The sequence below is a fragment of the Canis lupus genome, chromosome 18, assembly GCF_011100685.1.
Source record: "Canis lupus familiaris isolate Mischka breed German Shepherd chromosome 18, alternate assembly UU_Cfam_GSD_1.0, whole genome shotgun sequence".
NCBI lineage: Eukaryota > Metazoa > Chordata > Mammalia > Carnivora > Canidae > Canis > Canis lupus.
In genome coordinates, this window is record NC_049239.1 from 52763630 (window position 1) to 52785045 (window position 21416).

General features: G+C 59.1%; 1 protein-coding gene across 3 annotated transcripts; it reads left to right on the plus strand.

The window, feature by feature from the left end:
- The first annotated feature begins 291 nt into the window (after positions 1-291).
- Positions 292-20177, plus strand: ATG2A (autophagy related 2A). Of its 3 annotated transcripts, none has more exons than XM_038564054.1 (41): positions 292-579; positions 2757-2919; positions 3034-3186; positions 3341-3443; positions 3846-3981; positions 4120-4218; positions 4495-4591; positions 4680-4844; positions 4951-5091; positions 5613-5850; positions 5934-6078; positions 6175-6267; positions 6699-6857; positions 6962-7205; positions 7559-7655; positions 7779-7938; positions 8588-8730; positions 8836-8975; positions 9142-9302; positions 9979-10129; positions 10212-10423; positions 10527-10607; positions 10816-10922; positions 11004-11096; positions 12101-12171; positions 12385-12461; positions 12995-13165; positions 13302-13428; positions 13515-13726; positions 14270-14478; positions 14739-14874; positions 16176-16382; positions 16579-16680; positions 16765-16849; positions 16939-17071; positions 17157-17229; positions 17441-17523; positions 17778-17899; positions 18049-18203; positions 19273-19425; positions 19505-20177. In XM_038564054.1, the coding sequence occupies exons 1-41, from the start codon at positions 409-411 to the stop codon at positions 19739-19741; spliced, it is 5805 nt and encodes a 1934-aa protein (XP_038419982.1). In that variant the 5' UTR covers positions 292-408; the 3' UTR covers positions 19742-20177. The 3 variants fall into 3 exon arrangements, with proteins under 3 accessions (XP_038419982.1, XP_038419984.1, XP_038419983.1); XM_038564055.1 differs by having other exon boundaries at positions 409-579; positions 10224-10423; positions 19505-19741; XM_038564056.1 differs by lacking the exon at positions 12995-13165 and having other exon boundaries at positions 19505-19741.
- Positions 20178-21416: the final 1239 nt, after the last annotated feature.

Sequence of the window (21416 nt, forward strand, 5' to 3'; positions counted from 1 at the left end):
CCCTTTAAATCTCCCCAAGTCGTCGGCCGCGCCGGCACCTGCGCGTTCCTCGGCGGGGCGGGCACCTCCAGTCCCAGCCTCCCAGAGCCCCTCCGCGGGGAGGCTAAAGGTCCTCCCACACAGGACTTCTGCGCAGGCGTAAATCAACCTCGGGCGCACTTTATCGTGCACCGAGCCCAGTCCCTTTTTCATGCTCGAAGACTCCGCCCCCCGCGGCCAATCAGTAGGCCTCGCCCTTTACCGTGGCGAATGGCAGGGAGCGTGGGGGGCGTGGCTGAGGGTCCGGGGGCGCGGCCTGGCGCTGAGGGAAGCGGCGGGGACAGCCGGGGGCTCTGTTGAACAGCGAAGCCGGACGGGGCTCGCCGGCGGGCGGCGCGCGGAGGCGGTCTGGGCCCGGCGGTCTCCGAGATGTCACGATGGCTGTGGCCATGGTCGAACTGTGTCAAAGAGCGGGTGTGCCGCTACTTGCTGCACCACTACTTGGGGCACTTCTTCCAGGAGCACCTCAGCCTGGACCAGCTCAGCCTCGATTTGTACAAGGGCAGCGTTGCCCTGCGGGATATCCACCTGGAGATCTGGGTGAGGAACCAGGCCTGGGACCGGGGGGGGGGGGGGGGGGGGGGGGGGCCGCGTAGCGCGCAGAGGCCTGAGGACCCCGGCCAAGGGGTCGGGCTGGGGAGACCAGGCGGAGGGTGTGGAGAGGCCGTGGGAGTCAGGCCCTTCCCAGGCGACTGATTGGCTTCAGAGCCAGAGCTGGGTGGGAAGGGGGTCCTTGCCTCCACTTCACGGCAGGAGAAACTGAGGCTGGGGAGGGGGCTGTCACTTGTGTGGAGAATGCCAGAACGAGCACATCGAGTTTGGGGCCTGAGTTGAGAAGTGTGGTCCTCAGGGGCTAAGGAGAAGGTGAAGAGGAAGAGGAGGAATTTGGGGGCCCTGATAGGACCAGGCCAGGGCAGGGACACAGTTGGGGCCTTGCAGCTAGCCAGGCGGGCAAGGCTGGTAGGGGGTCCGGAGGCCTGCTGAGAGCACCTGTGGGAAAGGTGCCCTGACCTCCTGACCCTCCGATCCTGGGCCAAGTGGGTGGGGTTCACCTCCGGACGTGGATGTCAACAACCCGCGTCAGCAGCGCCCGCCCGTGTTGATCAACACCTCGTGTGACTGCTGCAGCTGCCTACTTCCTGCTTTTGGGAGAGTGGGATGGACCCGGTGGTGTTTGGGGAGGGGCTTGGGAATCCTGTCTCTACCTGCTTGGAGGACTGTGAGGAAAGTTGGAGAGGTTTAGCTTCAGGCAGGGAGGAGGCCAAGGGAGATGCTGGGGAAGCTGGGAGGAATAAGGTCTGGATCAGAAGAAGCCTGAGGCTGGGGGCAGTGAGGGGCAGTGAGGGGCAGTGGCTCACAACTCAGCCAAACTGGGAAGTTGCAAAGGAGTCACCGGTTAGAGGCCCCAGCCCCGAGCTGGCACTGGGTCAGCCCCCCACTCCAGAGCAGCAGGGGTGGGCATGGGGTCAGGGGCTTCTCAGTTTTCTGGCTGGGCAGACAGAGTGCTTGGCCTAAATGCAGTCTGGGGCGGGAAGAGCTAAGCTTTAGGGGTAGGCCAGGACTTCCTGAGGACTACCCCAAACATAGGGGTACAGGGGGAGACATCCAAGCCCAGAGGTGGGGACACTTGCTGAGAGCCTCTTGTCTAGGAATCCTAGTAGAGGCCTTTTCTGATCTCTGACTTTGAGGCTGGCCTGAAAGAAATGGCCAAGACCTCTAGGCTGCCTCTTTCTACTTCCAGTCCCAGGAAACACTCCCTGCCCTACCCTGCCCTGCCCTGCCCTCTTGGTGGGGATTGAAATGGCTCCTATCTAGGCTGCGTTCCTTCGGGCTGGCCTCCAGGGAGGAGTTATCCCTGGTGGAAAGCAGGTACTTTCCCCATAGCCAGCCCCTCCCCCAGCTGCTCACCCTGCAGGTCTTGTCTTGAAGACCCCAGAAGAAGCCGAGTGCCTGGGGATCCTGGGATGGGGTAAGAAGAGAGGTCTGTCTCACAGTTACACTGAACCATTAAACTGGTTTCTTCTGTCTAGGCCTCAGTTCCCATCTAGCGACCTCTGGGTAAGGAGTTTCAACTTGCTCTCTGCAAGCCTTCTGGTTCTGCCATGTGTCTGTTTATTCTTGGTTCTAACAAGAATTTACTGGGAACTATTCTGGGTGATACCACACAGCACCTGGGATCACACAGAGCAGGCAGGTGGGCTCCTGCCTTCAAGGAGCTTCCTGGATGGTGCTGGTGCTCTTTCCCCATTTGTAACCTGCGGCTCTCAGCCTTGTACCTCAGAGAGGCACAGCTATATCAAGTGTTTGGAGTTGGTGGGAGGGGGTCCCCCCTCTCAGCTGAACCCTCTGCCAGCCTCTCCTGTACACTCCCCTTGAACTCCATATTTGCCCAGAGAGGACATGGGTGCTGCCACACCCTGCTGGGCCTTGCCACGTGCTGTTCCCATGCCTGGGTCATGCCACTTCCATCCTCTCCGCTTGGCTCCTTCTTTTTCATCCTTCAGCTCCCCCCTTCTCTGGCATTAAGGATGGAACACGTTTGGGTAGACCAAGAGTAGGAATCAATTAGAGCAATGGTAGCACTCAGGTAGCATGGGGAGGGGCAGGGAGAACGAGGGAGTTCTCCAAGGTCAGAGCAGACCAAAAAGTGCGGCCGCCAAGGAGACAGCCACATTTGGAGTTTCCCTAAGCCGGATCTGTCCCTTCCCTGCTCCCAGTCTGTGAACGAAGTGCTGGAGTCCATAGAATCACCCTTAGAGCTGGTGGAAGGCTTCGTGGGCTCTATCGAGGTGGCCGTGCCCTGGGCTGCGCTGCTCACCGACCACTGCACCGTGCACGTGTCAGGCCTCCAGCTCACCCTGCAACCTCGCCAAGGCCCAGGTGAGGGCAGGGCAAGGCTGGGGTTGGGGGTTGGGGAGCAAGTGGTAGGAGTAGGACTGGGGACTCAGTTGCTGACTAGACCTGCCTCTCCTGAGACCCTCTTCCTACTCGCAGGGCCAGGGGCTGCCGACTCGCAGACCTGGGCCTCATGCATGACCACCAGCCTACAGCTGGCTCAGGAGTGCCTTCGGGACGGGCTGCCTGAGCCCTCTGAGCCACCACAGCCCCTGGAGGGACTGGAAATGTTTGCTCAGACCATTGAGACAGGTAAGTGGGCCTCTAGTGGCTACCCTGCTCTCTATACCTCCGTTGCCCACAAGACGGGCCCCAGACAACAGGATGGCCACACTGCTGCCCCAATGGGGAAACTCTGCCTGCCCCCTGCTGTTCCACCTGGCCTGAGACCCCTTTTACCACTTAGTGCTGCGAAGGATCAAGGTGACCTTCCTGGACACTGTTGTGAGGGTAGAGCACTCGTCGGGTGATGGGGAGCATGGCGTGGCAGTAGAAATCCATGTACAGAGGTAGGAGCATGCCAGGCGGGGTGGGCTAGTATGAAGAGGAAGGGGAATGAGGGACTGCTGAATGGTGTTGGCCTTGCCCCTGCCCCTTACCCCTGCTCAGGCTCCTGGGAAGTAACAGGGCAAATCTTGGGTGGGCCTGGGTGATAGTGGCTATGGTGGTAGAGAGACCATATTGTGGAAATGGAGTCCAGGGGCCGAATTGTTGCGGCCCCAAGGATCAGGTTACACACTGAGGGTCTGAAGAGCAAGGGCTGGCCATGGGGGTCCAGGATGGCCTGGCTATGGTGGGGCAGCTCTGCTGGCCAGACCCTCTGACCCCAGACCCCTAGAACACAATGCTGCATAGGGAGAGGGGCTCCAGCCTGGGGTGGCTGGGGTAAGGGCTGATCCTACACTCCCCAGACTGGAGTACTGTGATGAGGCAGTGCGAGACCCAAGCCAGGCACCTCCAGTGGACGTGCACCAGCCTCCTGCCTTTCTGCACAAGCTGCTGCAGCTGGCAGGAGTCCGCCTGCACTTTGAGGAGCTCCCCCCACAGGTGGGCTGACTCTGATCCCTAGTTTCTTTCTCCTAATCCCTGTCTTCTCTCCTGTCTGCCCCACTGCACCCCATCCCTTCTGACCATCTGTGACCTCATCTTCTCAACCCTTTCCCTCCTGTATCCTCTTGCCTTCAGGAAGAGCCCCCGAAGCCCCCCTTGCAGATCGGCAGCTGCTCAGGGTATATGGAGTTGACAGTGAAATTGAAGCAGAATGAAGCCTTCCCAGGCCCAAAGGTGGGTCCCCAGCTCCTGTGGAGGAGGCAGTATGCCCCGTTTCAGAAAGTCCTCAGCAGTGGTGATCCCCACTACAAAGCAGGGTCATTGTGTGGAGGAGATTACTGACTTCTTGGCAATAGAGAACCAAGCTCAGTGGACAAGTTTTGGCCAGGGTCACACAACTATTTAGTGACAGAGCTTAGCCTGGGAACTGGCATCCCGAGGAGGTGAGGGCAGGTGGGTGGTGGCTCTCAGAAGGCCACATTGTTGCCCCCTGGTCCCTTTTATCTCCAGCTGGAGGTGGCTGGACAGCTGGGCTCCCTGCATCTGCTCCTGACCCCTCAGCAGCTCCAGCAGCTTCAAGAACTGCTCAGTGCCATGAGCCTTGCAGGTGAGGCCTCTGGATGCTGCAGGGGATGGGATGGCTAGGGAGGGGCCACCCAAGCTGGTCTGACACAAAGAAGTGTCCTCCTCCATAGACCCAGAGGGCCTGGTTGGCAAGCTGAACAAGAGCCGCCCACTAGGTGCTGAAGACCTGTGGCTGATTGAGCAGGACCTGAACCAGCAGCTGCAGGCAGGGGCTGTGGCTGAGCCCCTCAGCTCAGAACCCCTTACCAATCCTCTTGTCAACCCGGACAACACTGGTGGGTGTGGGGCCAGACCTGGCAGTTGACTGGGCAGCTAGCCTGGGTGCAGGAGTCATGGGGGCCAAGTACAGCTTTCCCTGACCTCCCTTGCCCTGGCCCACAGACCTCTTCTTCTCCATGGTGGGTCTCACGAGCAGTGTGGCCTCAGCCCTCTCTGAGCTCTCGCTCTCGGATGTAGACCTAGGATCCTCTGTGCACAGCGACATGGCCCCCCGCCGGCTGTCTGCTCATGCCCACCCAACTGGTGAGTGCTCCCAGGGCAAGAAGAGCTGGAAGAGGCCTCAGTGCCCACGTGATGGCATGCACATGCAGGAGGCCTCCATCGATGCTTTGAGGATCACTGTGGTGACTTGGTTCCCTTGGGACGCTTGGGGAACCTGATGGGTAGAGGCTGGGTTTCAAAGTCAGTGATCCTGGGCCGTGCACTTAAATTCTTAGAGACTCAGTTTCTCCTTCCATAAAAAGGGCATAAGATCTGACCTTGCTAGGCTATATGTTTTTGGCCGATGTTTATCGCGAGATTATGTATGTCAAGTGCTGGCCTGAGTGCTTTATCACCCCTAATTCTTCCAGCTCCCTGAGAGAGTGGAATTGAGCCTAGGCTCAGTATCTGGCATAACGAGGCTCTGCATCACCCCTGACCAGCCACGCCCCATGCCAGAGTCACATAGTCCATCTGGGCCAGGGCTTCTCCCAGCCCCCAGCCCAATATCTGGGGTACTCATGAGCTCTGGGAAGTCCCTGGTGAAACCTCTGTCCTCTCAGGCAAGATGGCCCCCACGCCCCTCCCGGACACCCTGCGCCCTGACTCGCTGGTGAAGATGACCTTGGGGGGCATGACCCTGACTTTGCTTCAGACGACTGCCCCATCTTCTGGACCACCTGACCTCACCACCCACTTTTTTTCGGAGTTTGATGCCACCAAGGATGGGCCCTTCGGCTCCCGTGACTTCCACCATCTCCGACCGCGCTTCCAGAGGGCCTGTCCCTGTAGCCATGTCCGGTACAAGCCCAAGGCAGGGGCCCAAGGAGAGACTCCCTCAGCCCCACAAGCCCAACCTCTGATGCCCAGCTTCTTCCTTGCAGACTAACGGGCACAGCTGTGCAGCTGTCCTGGGAGCTGCGGACAGGCCGGGGCCGGAGGACTACCAGCACACAAGTGCACTTTGGTCAGCTCGAGGTGCTGGAGTGCCTGTGGCCCAGGGGTACCTCAGAGCCTGAGTACACAGAGGTGAGGGCTGAGGGCGAGTGTGTATGTGGCAAGGCCTGCAGGTACAAGTGGGTGTGGAGGCTCAACCTGACTTTTGCCTCCTGTATCCCATCCCAGATCCTGAGCTTCCCCAGCAGCCTAGGTTCCCAGGCCTCAGCTCGGCCCTGTGCCCACCTGTGTCATACACAGACTCTACGCAGGATGTCCAGGGTAATCCACCCCCTCCTATGCCTGACCTTTGGCTGTTTCCCGTGGTACATTCACCCCTCCCCACGTCTTGGCCTCTGCTGGTACCTCCCTGTTCCTACCTCCTTCCCCCTTTGCCTATGCTCCAGGTAGAGCATACCTCCCAGTCTGGGCCCTACATAAGGCATCCTCTTGGCCTGGTGGTCTCTTCCCTGGCTCATCTTGGCAAATCCTTGCCAGTTTCCAAATATTAGGTGGCTTTTATTAAATAAACATGGTCATCTTTCTCAGACAATGTGGTGAAGATTTCCCAATCCCCTGTTCAAATTTCCCTTCCCATCACCACAGAGGACTATGTGTTCTGTTTTTGCTCAAAGGGGGGGGGTCCCTTCCCATCCTACCCTCTCTGACCCCCCCACCACAGCCCTCACTGACCTGAACACCTTCGCCCCCAGAGCCGAGCCCGGCGCCCAGCTGCCTGCCATTGCCACTCAGAACTGGCCCTAGACCTAGCTGATTTCCAGGCAGACGTGGAGCTGGGGGCCCTGGACCGGCTTGCTGCCCTGCTGCGTCTGGCTACCATATCCCCTCCTGAGCCACCTGCCGGCCTCCTGGTAAGATACCCAGCTGGGACAGTGATCTGGCATGGCCCCTCTGGCTCACAGCCACGGTGGTGAGGCCCCTGGCAGCGGCTCTGATGACCACCATCCTCTCACAGACAGAAGCCGCACCAGCTGCTGAGCAGCAGACAGTGGTGCGGCTGTCAGCACCCCGGGCTACACTGCAGCTGCGCTTCCCCATTGCTGATCTGCGGCCGGAGCGGGACCCCTGGGCAGGCCGGGCTGTGCGGACCGAGCAGCTACGGTTGGAGCTGAGTGAGCCCCAGTTCCGGTCAGAGTTGAACAGTGGTCCTGGTCCCCCGATCCCCACCCGCCTGGAACTTTCCTGCTCCGACCTACATGGTGAGAGCTCCCCAGGGAACAATACCCAGGACAGGGCCCCAGGCCTCTGGGAGAGGTGGGCTCAGGGTTACAGAAGGGACTGAGTCGCAGTTAGGACAGACTCTGGCCCAACCCTCACCAGCTCTGTGAGGAGCCAGCATTGCCTGTCTCCAGGCTTGTCTGAGAATGATCAGAGTGGACCCTTTATCGCTGGACTGCTACAGATTGTGAGTGTGAGCGAGGGCACAGGCCTGTAAGCGATAAGGACAGTCACCACAAGGGAGGTTCCAGGCCCCTACTAACCCCATCTGACACTGGGGAAGAAATGGGGAAAAGCAGCAGTGACAACACCCCATTCCTCCTTATCCTCCCAGGTACCTATGAAGATGGAGAGAAGCCACCCATCCCCTGCCTGCGGGTCTCCAAAGCCCTGGATCCCAAGAGCCCTGGGCGCAAATACTTCCTGCCCCAGTAAGTGGGGGGCTCTAGAAGGGACAGACAGGAGAGGAGCACTTTGCTACTGAGAGTGGCACTGAGGTGGGATCAGGGGCTAAGGGGGCCTTGCAGGCCAGTGACAGGCCTGTGCCCTGGCAGGGTAGTGGTGACCCTGAACCCCCAGCTCAGCAGCGCACAGTGGGAAGTGGCCCCTGAGAAGGGAGAGGAGCTGGAGCTGTCGGCTGAGAGTCCATGTGAGCTGCGGGAACCTGAGCCCTCACCCTTCTCCTCCAAGAGGACAATGTACGAGACGGAGGAGGTGAGGCCCTGAACCAGGGGAGCCACTTGGTAGCTGTGGGACAGGAGGACAGGACCACCTGGGGCACCAGCAAGAGTTTCATCTCTTCCATCATCTTAGACCAATGGAGAATCAAAAGCACCCCAGCTCGTGGGGCTTGGGGGGTGAGGACACTGGTGAGGGTCAGCCCCAGGAGGCACAGGTCCCTGGTTGGGAAGATCAGGACCCCATCTATTGGCTGTGTACATTTGAACATCACCTTCTCTGAAGGTGAAGAGGTTTGAGTGAGAGACAGTTAAGGGCCTGGCCTCTGGGGCAAATGGTCTGGGTTTGAATCCAGGCTCTTCTATTCAGTGGTTTCATCCTCTTAGAAGTGGTCTAATCTCAGAGAATTAGACACAAATGAGTTTCCTTGTCTTGAAAGTGGATACAATGACCTGCATCATAGGCTTATCATGAGGATAAAGGAGTTTAAAATATGTGAGACTCTCATAGCAGGTTTGGCACGTGATCAGCGCTTCACATGAGCTGGCCGTCACATATCCCAGCAGAGAGAGGTTCCTGTGAATGAATAAATGATAGGAAGTCAGGATGTAGACCAGGGTCTGATTCCTGAGCCAGCAGCAGACCCTGACGTCTCTCAGATGCCTTTCCCTGCTCCCCTGTCTAGATGGTGATTCCTGGAGACCCTGAGGAGATGAGGACCTTCCAGAGCCGGGCTCTGGCCCTGTCCCGCTGCAGCCTGGAAGTGGTCCTGCCCAGCACCCACATCTTCCTGCCCAGCAAGGAGGTCTATGAGAGCCTCTATAACAGGTGATGCCTCGGGCGGGTAGGGGGAAGGCAGGCCTCCTCACTGCTGCTGTCCATCTGCCTGTGCTGGGCCAGGCCACCCTCACTGCTGCCGTCTATCTGTCCCAGGATCAACAACGACCTGCTCATGTGGGAGCCTGCGGACCTGCTTCCCGCCCCTGACACCGCTGCTCACCCCCCTGCCTTCCCAGGCCCCTCAGGCTTCTGGCACGACAACTTCAAGATGTGCAAGTCAGCCTTCAAGCTGGGTAGGAAGGCTGCCCCAGCAGGGGTCCCAAGCACCACCACCCCCCAGAGCTGGGCAGGGCTGGGGCAGCAGGGAGCAGGGTTGGGCAGCCCCCCCTGGTGCTGGGCAGGGCTGGGGCAGCCCTCTCAGGTCTCCTTCCCACTTCCACTCCTTCCATCTCACCCCAGACTCAGACTCGGATGAGGAGGATGCCCACTTCTTCTCAGTAGGGACGTCAGGCGCTCCCCAGCCCCCTGCCCCTGAGTCCCCAAGTCCTCGCTCCCAGAGTACCGTCTCTACATTGGTAACAGTGCTGAAGGGTCGGATCACAGCCTTCTGTGAGACCAAGGTGAGGGCAGCCTGGGGAGGTGAGCCCCGCTGACTGCAGTGCCCCCCACCCACCACTGCAGGAGAGCAAGACCAGTATGAACAGCTCCAATTTGGGAAACTGGGAAGAAAAGAAGCCCCAGTGTGACTGAGAGTGGTCTGTTTGGCCAGCAGCACCCACCCACCACCCACGGACCCACACATGCCACTCCAACGATCCATCTCACCCCATTAGTACCTGTTGTGTGTAAGGCGCAATGCTAGGGATCCAGATGGGCACTGTCTCGTGCTGGATGGCAGATAAAGCAGGGATGACTTCCCTTCTGGCAAAAGAGACAAGTGATGGGGGGCCTGGGTGGCTCAGCCAGTTAAGGGTCTGTCTGACTCTTGATTTCAGCTCCGGTCATCTCAGGGTCATGAGATCAGCCCCACATCAGCCTCCACACTGCATATGGAGCCTGCTTAAGATTCTCTCTCTCCCCCACAAAAAAGATTCTCTATCTCTCCTTCTGTCCCTCATCCTCTCCCTCTCTAAGAAAAAAAAGAGAGAGAGACAAGTGCTGTCCTAGGCCTTCAGTGGAGTCCTGATAGAGCTAGAGCTGGTCCTAGTCGGGCCAGGGCTCCAGGAGACAGCCCCTCTGAGGGAGTGGGGGCTGCTGTGTGCTCTGGTGAGGCCACGCCACATCCTCTTTCCACAGGATGAGCTTGGGAGGCGGCTAGAGACTTCACACGGGGAACTAGTGTTGGATGTGGAGCAAGGCACCATCTTCAGCGTCTCCCAGTACCGAGGCCAGCCGGGACTTGGCTACTTCTGCCTAGAAGCAGAGAAGGCAAAGCTCTACCACCGAGGTGTGAGGGGAGGGGGCTTGAAGGAGGGATATGGGCCCTGGGTGGAGGGGACAATAAGCCAGCTCAGCAGGGGGCTCACCAGCTGCCTCCCCAGCGGCTGTGGATGACTACCTGCTGCCCAGTCACCTGGAGCTGCCCAGCTTTGCTCCTCCGGCCCAGCTGGCCCCAACCATCTACCCATCAGAGGAAGGGGTGACTGAACGGGGAGCCTCAGGCCACAAGGGCCAGGGCCGGGGTCCCCACATGCTATCCACTGCTGTGCGCATCCATCTGGACCCCCACAAGAATGTCAAGGTACAGCAGTGTCTGCTTCTGATCTACCCGCTTGGCTGGGGCAACTGCCTCCCTGGTGCCTGGTAGGCTGGGCCCCACTATGCTGACTATGCCCCACCTCCAGGAGTTCCTCGTGACACTGAGGCTCCACAGAGCCACCCTGCGCCACTTCATGGCTCTGCCAGAACAGAGTTGGCACTCCCAGGTGAGCATAAGTGGTGTGGGCAGGCAGGTCTCTGAGCTGGGGGGAGGCCAGTGTGAGGGACCTGGGCTGGGCCAGAGCTGACTTCCAAGTGAAGCCCCTGAGAAAGGGGTGCGTAGCAGGTGGGGGGGGCATGCTGTGGTGGGGGCAGGGGTTAGAGGAAAGAGGAGGCCCCTGATCCTCACTGCCCCTCCTGTCGTGGCCCCCAAAGCTGTTGGAGTTCTTAGATGTGCTCGATGACCCAGTGCTGGGCTACCTGCCCCCAACCGTCATTACCGTCCTACACACTCACCTGTTCTCCTGCGCCGTGGACTACAGGTACCCAGGCTAGGTGGGCTAAGAGCGAGGGGCAGGCTCTCATGTGTAAGGAGCCTGCCCTGGTGCATGTGTACCCCTCAGGCCCCTCTACCTCCCTGTGCGTGTCCTTGTCACCGCTGAGACCTTCACCCTCTCCAGCAACATCATCATGGACACCTCCACCTTCCTACTCAGGTATGTACCCCCCTCACCCGGCACAATTTCCATTCCCCCTCAAGCTGAGCTGCAGCTGCTACTCCCCCAGGGTCCCACCTACATGCTGTGTGTCCTCAGGCTGGTCTCTGAGCCCTCTGTACACTTGGGTGATGATCCCTCTCTCAGGAATGGGAATTGCTTTCACCTTCCTGGATGACAGTTGTGCCTGTGCATCAGAGCCTTCAAAGCGCTGGTGCTCTCTAACCTGATGTCTCACGGAGGTACTTGTTCTAAGGGTACAAGGAAAACAGGTGGAATGCGATGACTTTGTAGTATAATTTAAAATTTATAAACAGTCTAAATGCCCCCAAATGACAACTTGAGTCAGTAAACATGGCTTACCCAATGATTAAAGTCAAGTCAAAGAGTGACATTGAAAAATATGGGAAATGCAGTAATGCAACACATCCTGAAGAATCTAAGATACAAAGTTCTATGGGGCGTTGTTTTCTTAAAGATTTATAAGGGTTTATTTGTATATATGTCTGTGGCTTCACAGAAAAGTTGAAGAAAATATATATGATGCTTTTCTCAGAATTTGAGATTAGGGAATACGATAAGAGATTATTTCTTTTTTATTTTAAAATGTCTTAAAGGAGCTTGTGTTGTGTTGCCATTAGAATAAGGACCTAATTTGAAAGAACAATGAATGCTGTAGCAGGGAAGCAGGACACTTGCCTCCTGGGGCCACTGTGAGGCCTGGATGAGGTAGAGAAGCGGGAAGTACTTGGAGAGCACTACCTGCCTTCTGACCTAAGCGAGCATGCACTGTTTTGGGCCTGCAGCACAGGAGATAGGACCAGTCTCCCCAGTGTACAGACAAGAACACTAAGGCCAGAGAGGACCCAGCGCTAGTTTCCTGTGGGCTCGGGACCCCTTGTGGCTTCCCCTCTGCCTGTCTCTAGGAGCCCCACCCTTCTGGCTCCCATGGAGCTGCAGCCTGCAGTGGCTCCTGGGCCCTTCTCAGCCCTGTTCCCCACCAGGTTCATCCTCGACGACTCAGCCTTATACCTGTCCGACAAGTGTGAGGTGGAGACCCCGGATCTGCAGCGAGGTGGGCAGGGCCTGGACTGGGCTCCCTTCCCTCTGAGGGAACACAGCCCCCGGCCACACTCAGAGCAGCCAGGTGTCCTCACCTAGCTGCACCCACACATTTGTGCACGCACACAAGGGCTATACTCAGATAAAGCCCAGATTCTCCCCTCTGGTGGTGGGCCAGGGGCTGGGTGTGAAGAAGCAGTTGGAACTTCTCTTGCTTCCTGCTCAGATTACGTCTGTGTCTTGGATGTTGACCTTCTGGAGCTTGTGATTAAAACCTGGAAGGGGAGCACCGGGGGCAAATTGGTGAGTGTTGCCCAGAATCCCCTGGAGCCAGAGCAGAGCCAAGGGCCGAGGGAGCCTTTCCCCTTGCACTCTCCTCCCTTCTGCTCCCTGGGCCTGGGCTTAGGTTACAGTCACTACCTGCCCTTTGTGCTGGGCTCTGGTTAGTGGCCCTCCTGGAAAGGGCCCGGCCTACCCTGGGTGTCCCATAATATGAACCCCACCACTAGAGGGCGAAAGCAGGGCCTAGGAAGTCAGATAGCCTTTGCGGGACCTGCTTCCTCCTTTGTAAAATAAAGATAGTAGGCTCCACCTGGCCAGGCTGAGGTGAGCAATAAAGGACTGGGCACTTGAACACTTTCACACGGGGAGTGCACTCCTGCTTCCTTGAGTGACTCTGGACGAAGTCCCTTTCACCCTCTGGACTCAGTTTGCTCCATAATTCAGTGGGTTTGTTGGGCAGCAGGCTGAGCAGCCTGGGGAAGACCTGGCCAGGTCCTACGTATGTGTGGCGTGGATAGAGCCTGAGCTGATGGCGCCCCACCCCTGCCACCCAGAGCCAGCCGCTGTTCGAGCTGCGTTGCTCCAACAACGTGGTACACGTGCACAGCTGTGCAGACTCCTGCGCCCTGCTGGTCAACCTGCTCCAGTACATAATGAGTGAGGGCGACCTACACCCCCCTCCCCGGCCCCCCAGCCCCACAGAGATCGCCGGCCAGAAAGTACAGGTGAGGCCTGGCCCTACAGGCTGCTAGAACTCTGCCAGGCCCACTCCTCTGCCTCAGCCCCCAGGGGCCTGGCTTTGGGGGAGAGGCACCCCTTCCTCCTGTGACTCACTCATCACTCCTCCTCTGCTTGGCCCAGCTCTCTGAGAGCCCTGCCTCCCTGCCCTCCTGCCCTCCAGTGGAGACAGCCCTCATCAACCAGCGGGACCTGGCCGACGCCCTCTTGGACACTGAGCGCAGCTTGCGGGAGCTGACCCAGCCTTCAGGTAGGGTGGGGCGTGCTTTGGGGCCAGGGGACACAATCAGGCACCCAAATCAGACATCCCCCCAAAACTGACATCTCTCTCCACAGGTGACCCTCTCACTCAGGCCTCGCCCGTGTCAGTCTATCTATTCCCAGGGGAACGGACTGGGGCCCAGCCCCACTTGGCCCCTGCTGTGACCCCTGCTGGCAGCTTGGGGTCCTGCTCAGAGGCCAAGGAAGGTGAAAAGGAAGAGGGAGATGGAGACACTCTGGACAGTGACGAGTTCTGCATCCTTGATGCTCCTGGCCTGGGCATCCCGGTGTGTGGGGGGCAGGCTGGGCAGGGCCACAGAGTGGTGGGAGAGGGTGGCTCCTTTCTATGCCCCTTCTAGAGCTCCTGCTGTTAGAGGAGCAGGTGCACCTGGGTCTGTGGCAGAGTTTGGGGGTGGGGTGGGTCTCTCTGACTCTGGGCTTTGAAGGAGCAAGTTGATTTTCAGAGGAAGAGAGAAAGAATGGCATCCAGGACAAAGGGAAGGACATCAAGGGGAAGGAGAGGGAGGAGCAGGGTGGTTAGCAGGAGCGGGAGAAGAATTATTTGACTGCAGGGGTGATGACCTGCTGGCCTCCAGGAGCCAATGGAATGTCACATGCAAGCAAGACCCAGGGAGATAGGGCTGGCGAGAGCAAGGGGCACTTTGGTCCCCCCTGGACAGAGCACTGTGATATAAGTTCGGGGGAGGGAGCGGGCAGGAGACTCATCTTTTGTAAGAAACAGGAAGGGAAGTGTGAGGATGGGGAAGAAATTGGGCCTAGACTGGGAAAAGTATCTATGCACATGTGTTCACTTGGCCTCCTGCCTACAGCCCCGAGATGGGGAGCCCGTGGTGACACAGCTGCATCCAGGCCCCATCATCGTGCAGGATGGGTACTTCTCACGGCCCCTGGGCAGCACAGACCTGCTACGGGCGCCTGCCCACTTCCCCGTGCCTAGCAGCCGTGTGGTGCTACGTGAGGTCTCCCTTGTCTGGCACCTTTATGGGGGCCGAGACTTTGGGCCCCACCCTGGCCACAGGTGAGTAGGACGGGTGCAGGGGCAGCTATGGCAAGGGGGCCCACCCACCTGGGATATGGGACGCAGCCCAAGGTCCAGCTCTGACTTCAGCCACTGATAACCTTGAGCAGGATCCTTGCCTCAGTGGCCTCTGTTCTTTCTCTTCCCCACCCACCTCCCACAGCTGAGGCTGGAGAGGGTTTCCTGCCTCAGGTAGAAGGGTCTACTCTGAGGTGAAGGGGGTTCCCCCGAGTCACCTTGTCCCCTGTCCCTCTTTCCAGGGCAAGAGGCAGCTTCATGGGCCCTAAGGGCTCTCCTTCTCGCTGCTCTGGCCCCAACCGGCCCCAGAACTCTTGGCGTACACAGGGGGGCAGTGGGAGGCAACACCAAGTCCTCATGGAGATCCAGCTCAGCAAGGTGAGCTGGGGGCTCAGCGTGCAGAAAGCCACCTGGGTGGGGGACAGGGCAGGCTATCCCATCCCTGGCACCCAGCCAGCACTTCACCGTGACAACTTACCTCACGGTCCCTAGTCATGCACCAAGTTACAAGTAGTGTTTGCAGAGTGGCTGCTGTGCTGCGCACTAGGTGCTGTTGTAGATGTTAGACATAGCATTGAGCAAAGCGGACAGAAGCCCTGCCTTCCTGTCACTCGTGCGGTAGTGAAGGGAGCCACAGATCTATGCTGTGTGGAATGCAATAAATGCTTGGGGAAGGGGAGCTGGGGAGGATCAGGAAAGTCTTGAAAAGATGTCGTTGGTACAAAGATCTGAGGAAGGGGGCAGGAGGAGGGCAGTCGAGGCCCCTGGGAACTAGGCCGCATACAGCCCTGCAGACCATGGGACGGTTTTGGATTTTCCTGGAGTGAGATGCAGTCAGCAGGCTGGTAGCTGCAGAGCCAGTGACAGCAGTCAGATTCTGGAGAATGCGGATAGGGAAGAACCACAGGTTGGGTGGGCTACCGGGCCGACCTGAGATGGTGCAGGCAGAGGTGCTGCTGCAGGCAGAGGTGCTGCTGACTGGGAGTGAGTCCATGTGGGTCCTCTCCTCAAGCACACAGGGCTATTGTGCCAAGAAAACTGGGGCTCTCTGCAGCCCACTGGGCAGGGGAGTCAGCACTGGGTGTGGGAGAGAGGGGAGGCCAGGGCAAAGTTCTGAAGATGAGAAAGGCCTTGGCCTGTTTAAGGAGCAGAAGACAGGCCAGTGGGGCTGGCAGGTCAGAAGCAAGGTGGAGGATGGGCTTTGGAGGGAGAGGCTGGGCCTCACCAGGCCAGGGGGAGGTGTTCGCAAGGTGCAAGGTGGGTGGGCATGTGCTTTATGAAGATCCCTCTGGGTGTGTGGAAAAGGGCCTGAGGGACCCAAGCAGGGAGGCCATGCAGGGGAAGAGGGGACAGCAGCCCTCAGACCAGGTGGCAGCAGTGGAGATGACACAAGTGTAGAGGGATTGGAGAAATGTGCCGAGGAACCAAGCCAGATGGCCTTGGTGATGGAGAGGCTGGAGGGCGGTGTTGGTGCTTGGTGACAGGCAGATGGTGCCTCTTAAGTGACAGGAAGGGAATGGGAGCAAGTAGATGCAGGGGAGGTCAAGAGTTCAGTATGCCAAGTAGAGTTTGAAATGCATATGGGACAACCATGGAGAGGCAACCAGGTGGGGGGCTGAGGTGTGGCTGGGAGAGACAGGGCCCTGCCTATCTGGCTTAGGCCTCCATCCAACCCGCAGGTGAGCTTCCAGCATGAGGTGTACCCAGTGGAGCCAGCCACAGGCCCTGCAGCCCCGGGCCAGGAATTGGAGGAGCGGCCGCTGTCCCGTCAGGTGTTCATCGTGCAAGAGCTTGAGGTCCGAGACCGGCTCGCCTCCTCCCAAATCAACAAGTTCCTGTACCTACACACGAGCGAGCGGATGCCACGTCGCGCGCACTCCAACATGGTACCGGCTGCCCCCACTGCCCACCTGGGCAGGGCCATGTGTGCACATAGCAGGTGGTTTGGGGATGCTGGGAGAATGCTGGGGCTCAGGCAGGCCCAGCTGGGGGAACAGTGTATGCAGATGCAACACCAGCTGGGCACAGGGTAGGGCAGGGCTGAGGCCCAGCAGCTACCCAGAGCTTGCCCTCTGCCCCCAGCTCACCATCAAAGCACTGCACGTGGCCCCCACAACCAACCTGGGTGGGCCCGAGTGCTGTCTCCGTGTCTCTCTGATGCCCCTGCGGCTCAACGTGGACCAGGTGAGTAGGCCAGGTGGAAGCAGAGCCTACAGTGAGCCCCACTGCCTCTGGGCCTCTGAACCTGACCTGCACCTTCTCCTGTAGGACGCCCTTTTCTTCCTCAAGGACTTCTTCACCAGCTTGGTGGCTGGCATCAATCCTATGGTCTCGGCAGAGACGTCCGCTGAGGGTGAGGGGCTGAGCTGGGAAGGGAAGGCCCAGGCCTCCCACATCCCAGCCATGCCTGGACCCATCCTCCATCTATGTCCCCCACCCTAGCTCGCCCTGAGACCCGGGTCCAGCCCAGAAGCCTCCAGGAAGGCCAGCTCGAGGACACAGAGATGACTGGCTCCCGGGAAGCTGCGGGCGGTAGACACAGCTCCTCTGCTGAGCAGCAGCCTATCTACTTCAGGTAGGGCTGAAGACTGGGGTCTTTGCCCAGGCTGCAGGGGGCTGGGTCAGTGACCAAAAGACCCCTCCCCCAATTCCCCCTCCAGGGAGTTCCGCTTCACGTCTGAAGTACCTATCTGGTTGGATTACCATGGCAAGCATGTCACCATGGACCAGGTGGTAAGTGGCGCTGTCAAACAGAGTTGCTGCATGTGCCATCCCTCTTGGGGGGCCCCATTCTGCCCAGGTGTGGCTTAGTCTTTTGGAGGCTAGGGCTTGCATCCAGGCAGTAGTGGCTGCTAGTCGGCCTCCAATGGCTCCTGGGTGCCGGGGCTGGGCCAGTCCCTGTCCTGAATTGTGAACCCCAAATACCTACCTTCTCCTTCCCCAGGGCACTTTCGCTGGCCTCCTCATTGGCCTAGCCCAGCTCAACTGCTCCGAGCTGAAGCTGAAGCGGCTTTGTTGCCGACACGGGTGAGCCCTCCATGCCCTCCAGCATTCCTAGCCTCTCTTCAGGGTTCCCTATCTTCCCTTTACTGCATTCCTGACCAGTTGTGTGGCCTTGGCCACACTCCTCTGGTGCCTCAGTTTCCACTCCATAAAGTGGGCACAATCATCCTTCACACTGGGCTGGGGGGCTACTGTGGACAGTGTTGGGGTGCCTCCGGTCCTGGCCCTGTGACCCCTCAATGTGTGGCTCTGCCCCTGTACCCTCCTCTCCTTCCCAGACTCCTGGGTGTGGACAAGGTGCTGGGCTATGCTCTCAACGAGTGGCTGCAGGATATCCGCAAGAACCAGCTGCCTGGCCTGCTGGGGGGCGTGGGCCCCATGCACTCAGTTGTCCAGCTCTGTGAGTGGCTGGCTGGCTCTGGGGGCTCTGGAAATTGCTCTTACTCTTGGGAAGCCTAGAGGCTGCCCTGGAAATAGGGAGAAGGTCCTAAGTCAGGGTAGGTGTGGGCAGCACAGCCTTGGGCTTCTCTGAACTCCCTGTTCCTGCAGTCCAAGGGTTCCGGGACCTGCTTTGGCTGCCAATCGAGCAGTACAGAAAGGATGGGCGCCTCATGCGGGGGCTGCAGCGAGGGGCTGCCTCCTTTGGCTCATCCACGGCTTCAGCCGCCCTGGAACTCAGCAACCGGCTGGTGCAGGCTATCCAGGTGAGTGGGCATCTGGTTCCAGGCCTAGTAGGGCAAGGAGAGTCTGCTCTACAGCACCTGATCTGTTCTCAAAGCTCTACTAAGGATGGACAGTCTGGGTACGCGGTCTCACTTTTATGAGACACAGTCATGGACAGGAGAGGCCCAGTGACTGGCCTGGGGCCCACAGCAACTCCTTGGAGGGTAAGTGCTCTCCAGGCTCTACAGCCCACTGGGTGACTGCTCATGGCCACCTCTTAAAGAGGAGAGAAGGGGGGCTGTGGCTCTGTTTACAGACAAAAAAACTGAGGCACAGACTGGCCCTCACTCATTTAAGCCCCATACTTTGCTAGGCCCAGACAGATCCCCAAGGAGGCCAGGGAGTTGTCCTGTAAGCAGCTGCGGTTCATGAACTCTAGTAGAAGGGCTAGGATGGGCAGGCCCTCGTGGGGCAGGCATGACAGAGGAGGGTGAGCGTGCAGATGCAAGGGGAGCTCACTGCTTTCTGGGATCTGCAAGCCCACCCCCTTGCAGGCTGGAGGCAAGATCTTTAGAGAGGAGGCTAAGGATGAGCAGGCCCCAGAGAGTCCCCCAGAGACACCACTAGGTGAGGCAGCTGGGTGAGAAGTGAGGGGGCAAAAGGAACAGAGACGCCAGAGTCATGAAGTAGATCAGACTCAGAGGGGGTAGCCAGGGGAACCCAGCACTCTGCCCGGGCTTCCTCTGGAGCTGGCAAGGCCAGACCAGGTACAGGGTGGGGAGACGGCACAGTCTCAAGAACGCTGCACGTGGGGCACCACACAAATGGGACAAGGGTGTACATGTGGTCCACACAAGGAGGGCTTGGGGTCCAGAGGATATTAGGAGAATCCCCTCAGGAGGCATGCACTCCACCTGACCTGGGTGCTGGAAGCCTCCCCAGGACCCCAGGAGTAGCACCATAATACACAGCTGTGGGGGAGGCAGAAGCGTGATGCCCCCTGCCCCCCGCCACCCAGGCTGGCTGTCTGGGGCTGGCTTGGGGGCCATGGGGCTGGGTGTGTGTGCCCAGACTGGCTGTCCTCATTTGGTGTCCTCTGTGTCCCCTCAGGCCACCGCGGAGACAGTGTACGACATCCTGTCCCCAGCAGCGCCCATCCCCCGCTCCCTGCAGGACAAGCGCTCTGTGCGAAGGCTACGAAAGGGCCACCAGCCTGCTGACCTCCGGGAGGGTGTGGTGAAGGCCTACGACACGGTTCGAGAGGTGATGAGGCCCTGCCCTCCTTCCAGTCCCACACCCACCTCCCCACCCAAACCCCTGCACTGACCTCCGACTTCCACAGGGCATCCTGGACACTGCTCAGACCATCTGTGATGTGGCATCTCGGGGCCATGAGCAGAAGGGACTTACAGGCGCCGTGGGGGGTGTGATCCGCCAGCTGCCCCCAACCGTGGTGAAGCCCCTCATTCTGGCCACGGAGGCCACGTCCAGTCTACTTGGGGGGATGCGAAATCAGATTCTTCCTGATGCACACAAGGACCACACTCTCAAGTGGCGTTCGGATGAAGGCCAGGACTGAGCACCAGGCGCCCAGGACCCAAGGCACTGCTGCCCGCCTCGCCCAGCCAGCCCCAGTGGCATCATGGCTCGTGCGCCTCCCCAGAGCTTTGGCCTACAGCCGGGTGGGCCCTCAGGGGAAGGACCTGGAAGGCCCCCGCCTGGCCTACCCTGCCAATCGCTGTGAGAATGAGGCCTCCCCGCCTAGGGCCTCGGCCCCATCTCTGCACTTTTCTTCTGGGGAGAAAGGACACTGCCTCCACTGCTACCTGGGCCCACACTGCCGCCTTGTCCCAGGCGGAGGCTTTTGGACCCTCAGACCCCAACCCCACTCAGCCAAGTGTCTCTGTGTCTGGGGGAGGTGGGGGGCAGACACTGTGGTTCAATGTATTTCTAAGCTCCTTGAGCGTGTGGGTCAGTGTCTGCATGGAGTGTAGAATAAACTGTGCCCACCGCCAGCCCCCTTGTCCTGTGTACCTGTGCTGCCCCGGCCTCCACCTTAACCACATGCCACCTCTGTGCCCAGCACCTCTGGTGTTACCGCCAGGGGTCACTGCACCCACCAGCAGGTTCAAGCTGGCCTCCAGCTACCTGCCCACCCTGTACTCCTTCCCCTGGCTGCCCTGTCTCTGCTCTGTGCTCCTGGCCCTAGTCTACTGTGGCAGGAGCTGAGTGAACTGGGGGAGGAGGAGGCCTGGAGCTGACTTCACCCCTACCATGTTTCTTGGCTCTGTCCCTGCAAAGCCCAGGATCCAGCCTTACCTGGGGCCAGATGTGAGGGGACAGCTAAGAGGACACTGGACCAGAGCAGAGGGTTGGGCTGTGGAGTGCCCCAAGAAGGTTCAGACCCTGACCATGTGGTCTGAGGCTGTGCCCTTGTTCTCTGAGCTTTGGGTCCCTCCTGGTAATTCCTACCTGGGATCTGGAGGGTCAGTCCAGGCCATTCCTGGAAGGCTGCCTGCCGCCTGCCCCCCACCAGAGGCTGCTCCTGCCACCTGTAGCAGAAGGCTTTTCAGGTGACTAGAGCCTCTGCCCTGGGGTCCCAGCTCCAAGGTACTAGATGGGGAGGGCGCTGGGGGTAGCACTCGCTAGCAGGGGTCAGGCATTTGCACATAGACTGACATGGGGGTAGGGAAATGCCCATTGTAAAGCCCCCCCCCCCCCCCACACATAACCTGTTCCTTCAGAACAAGGGACTAATCTGTTCATCCCCCACCCCATCTTGTTCCTCAGTACACTGCACTGAAACAGGTAGGCCTGTGGGGAAACAGGCTCAGGTTAAGAGGCAAGACTTAGAGAACCCTCACCTGCTGGGGTCATCTGCAGACCTCTTCCCCCTCCCCCAATCCCGTCTGTGTCCTTGCTGTCCCCTTTGTCTGGGCACCGAATAAACAGCAAAAGTTTTTCCGGGTGGATCCTGGGGTCCTGGCTGCCCAGGGTTGGTCACCTGGGGCAATAAGCCAAGCAGAGAGAGGGGGAGTGGAAGAAGACAGACTGCAGGTGGCTGGGGTCTGATGCTACAGAAGGAAACATATGGAGGCCCAGCCTTATACTTCCTAGAAGTGCCCCACCCTGCCTGGGCACAGTCCAGGGTTTCATGCCCTTCGAACCACACTTGTGATCGGTATTGACAAGCAGCAGGATAATCATTAACCACCACCAGGGGCTGGGCCAACGGCTCAAAAGGCACTGGGCCC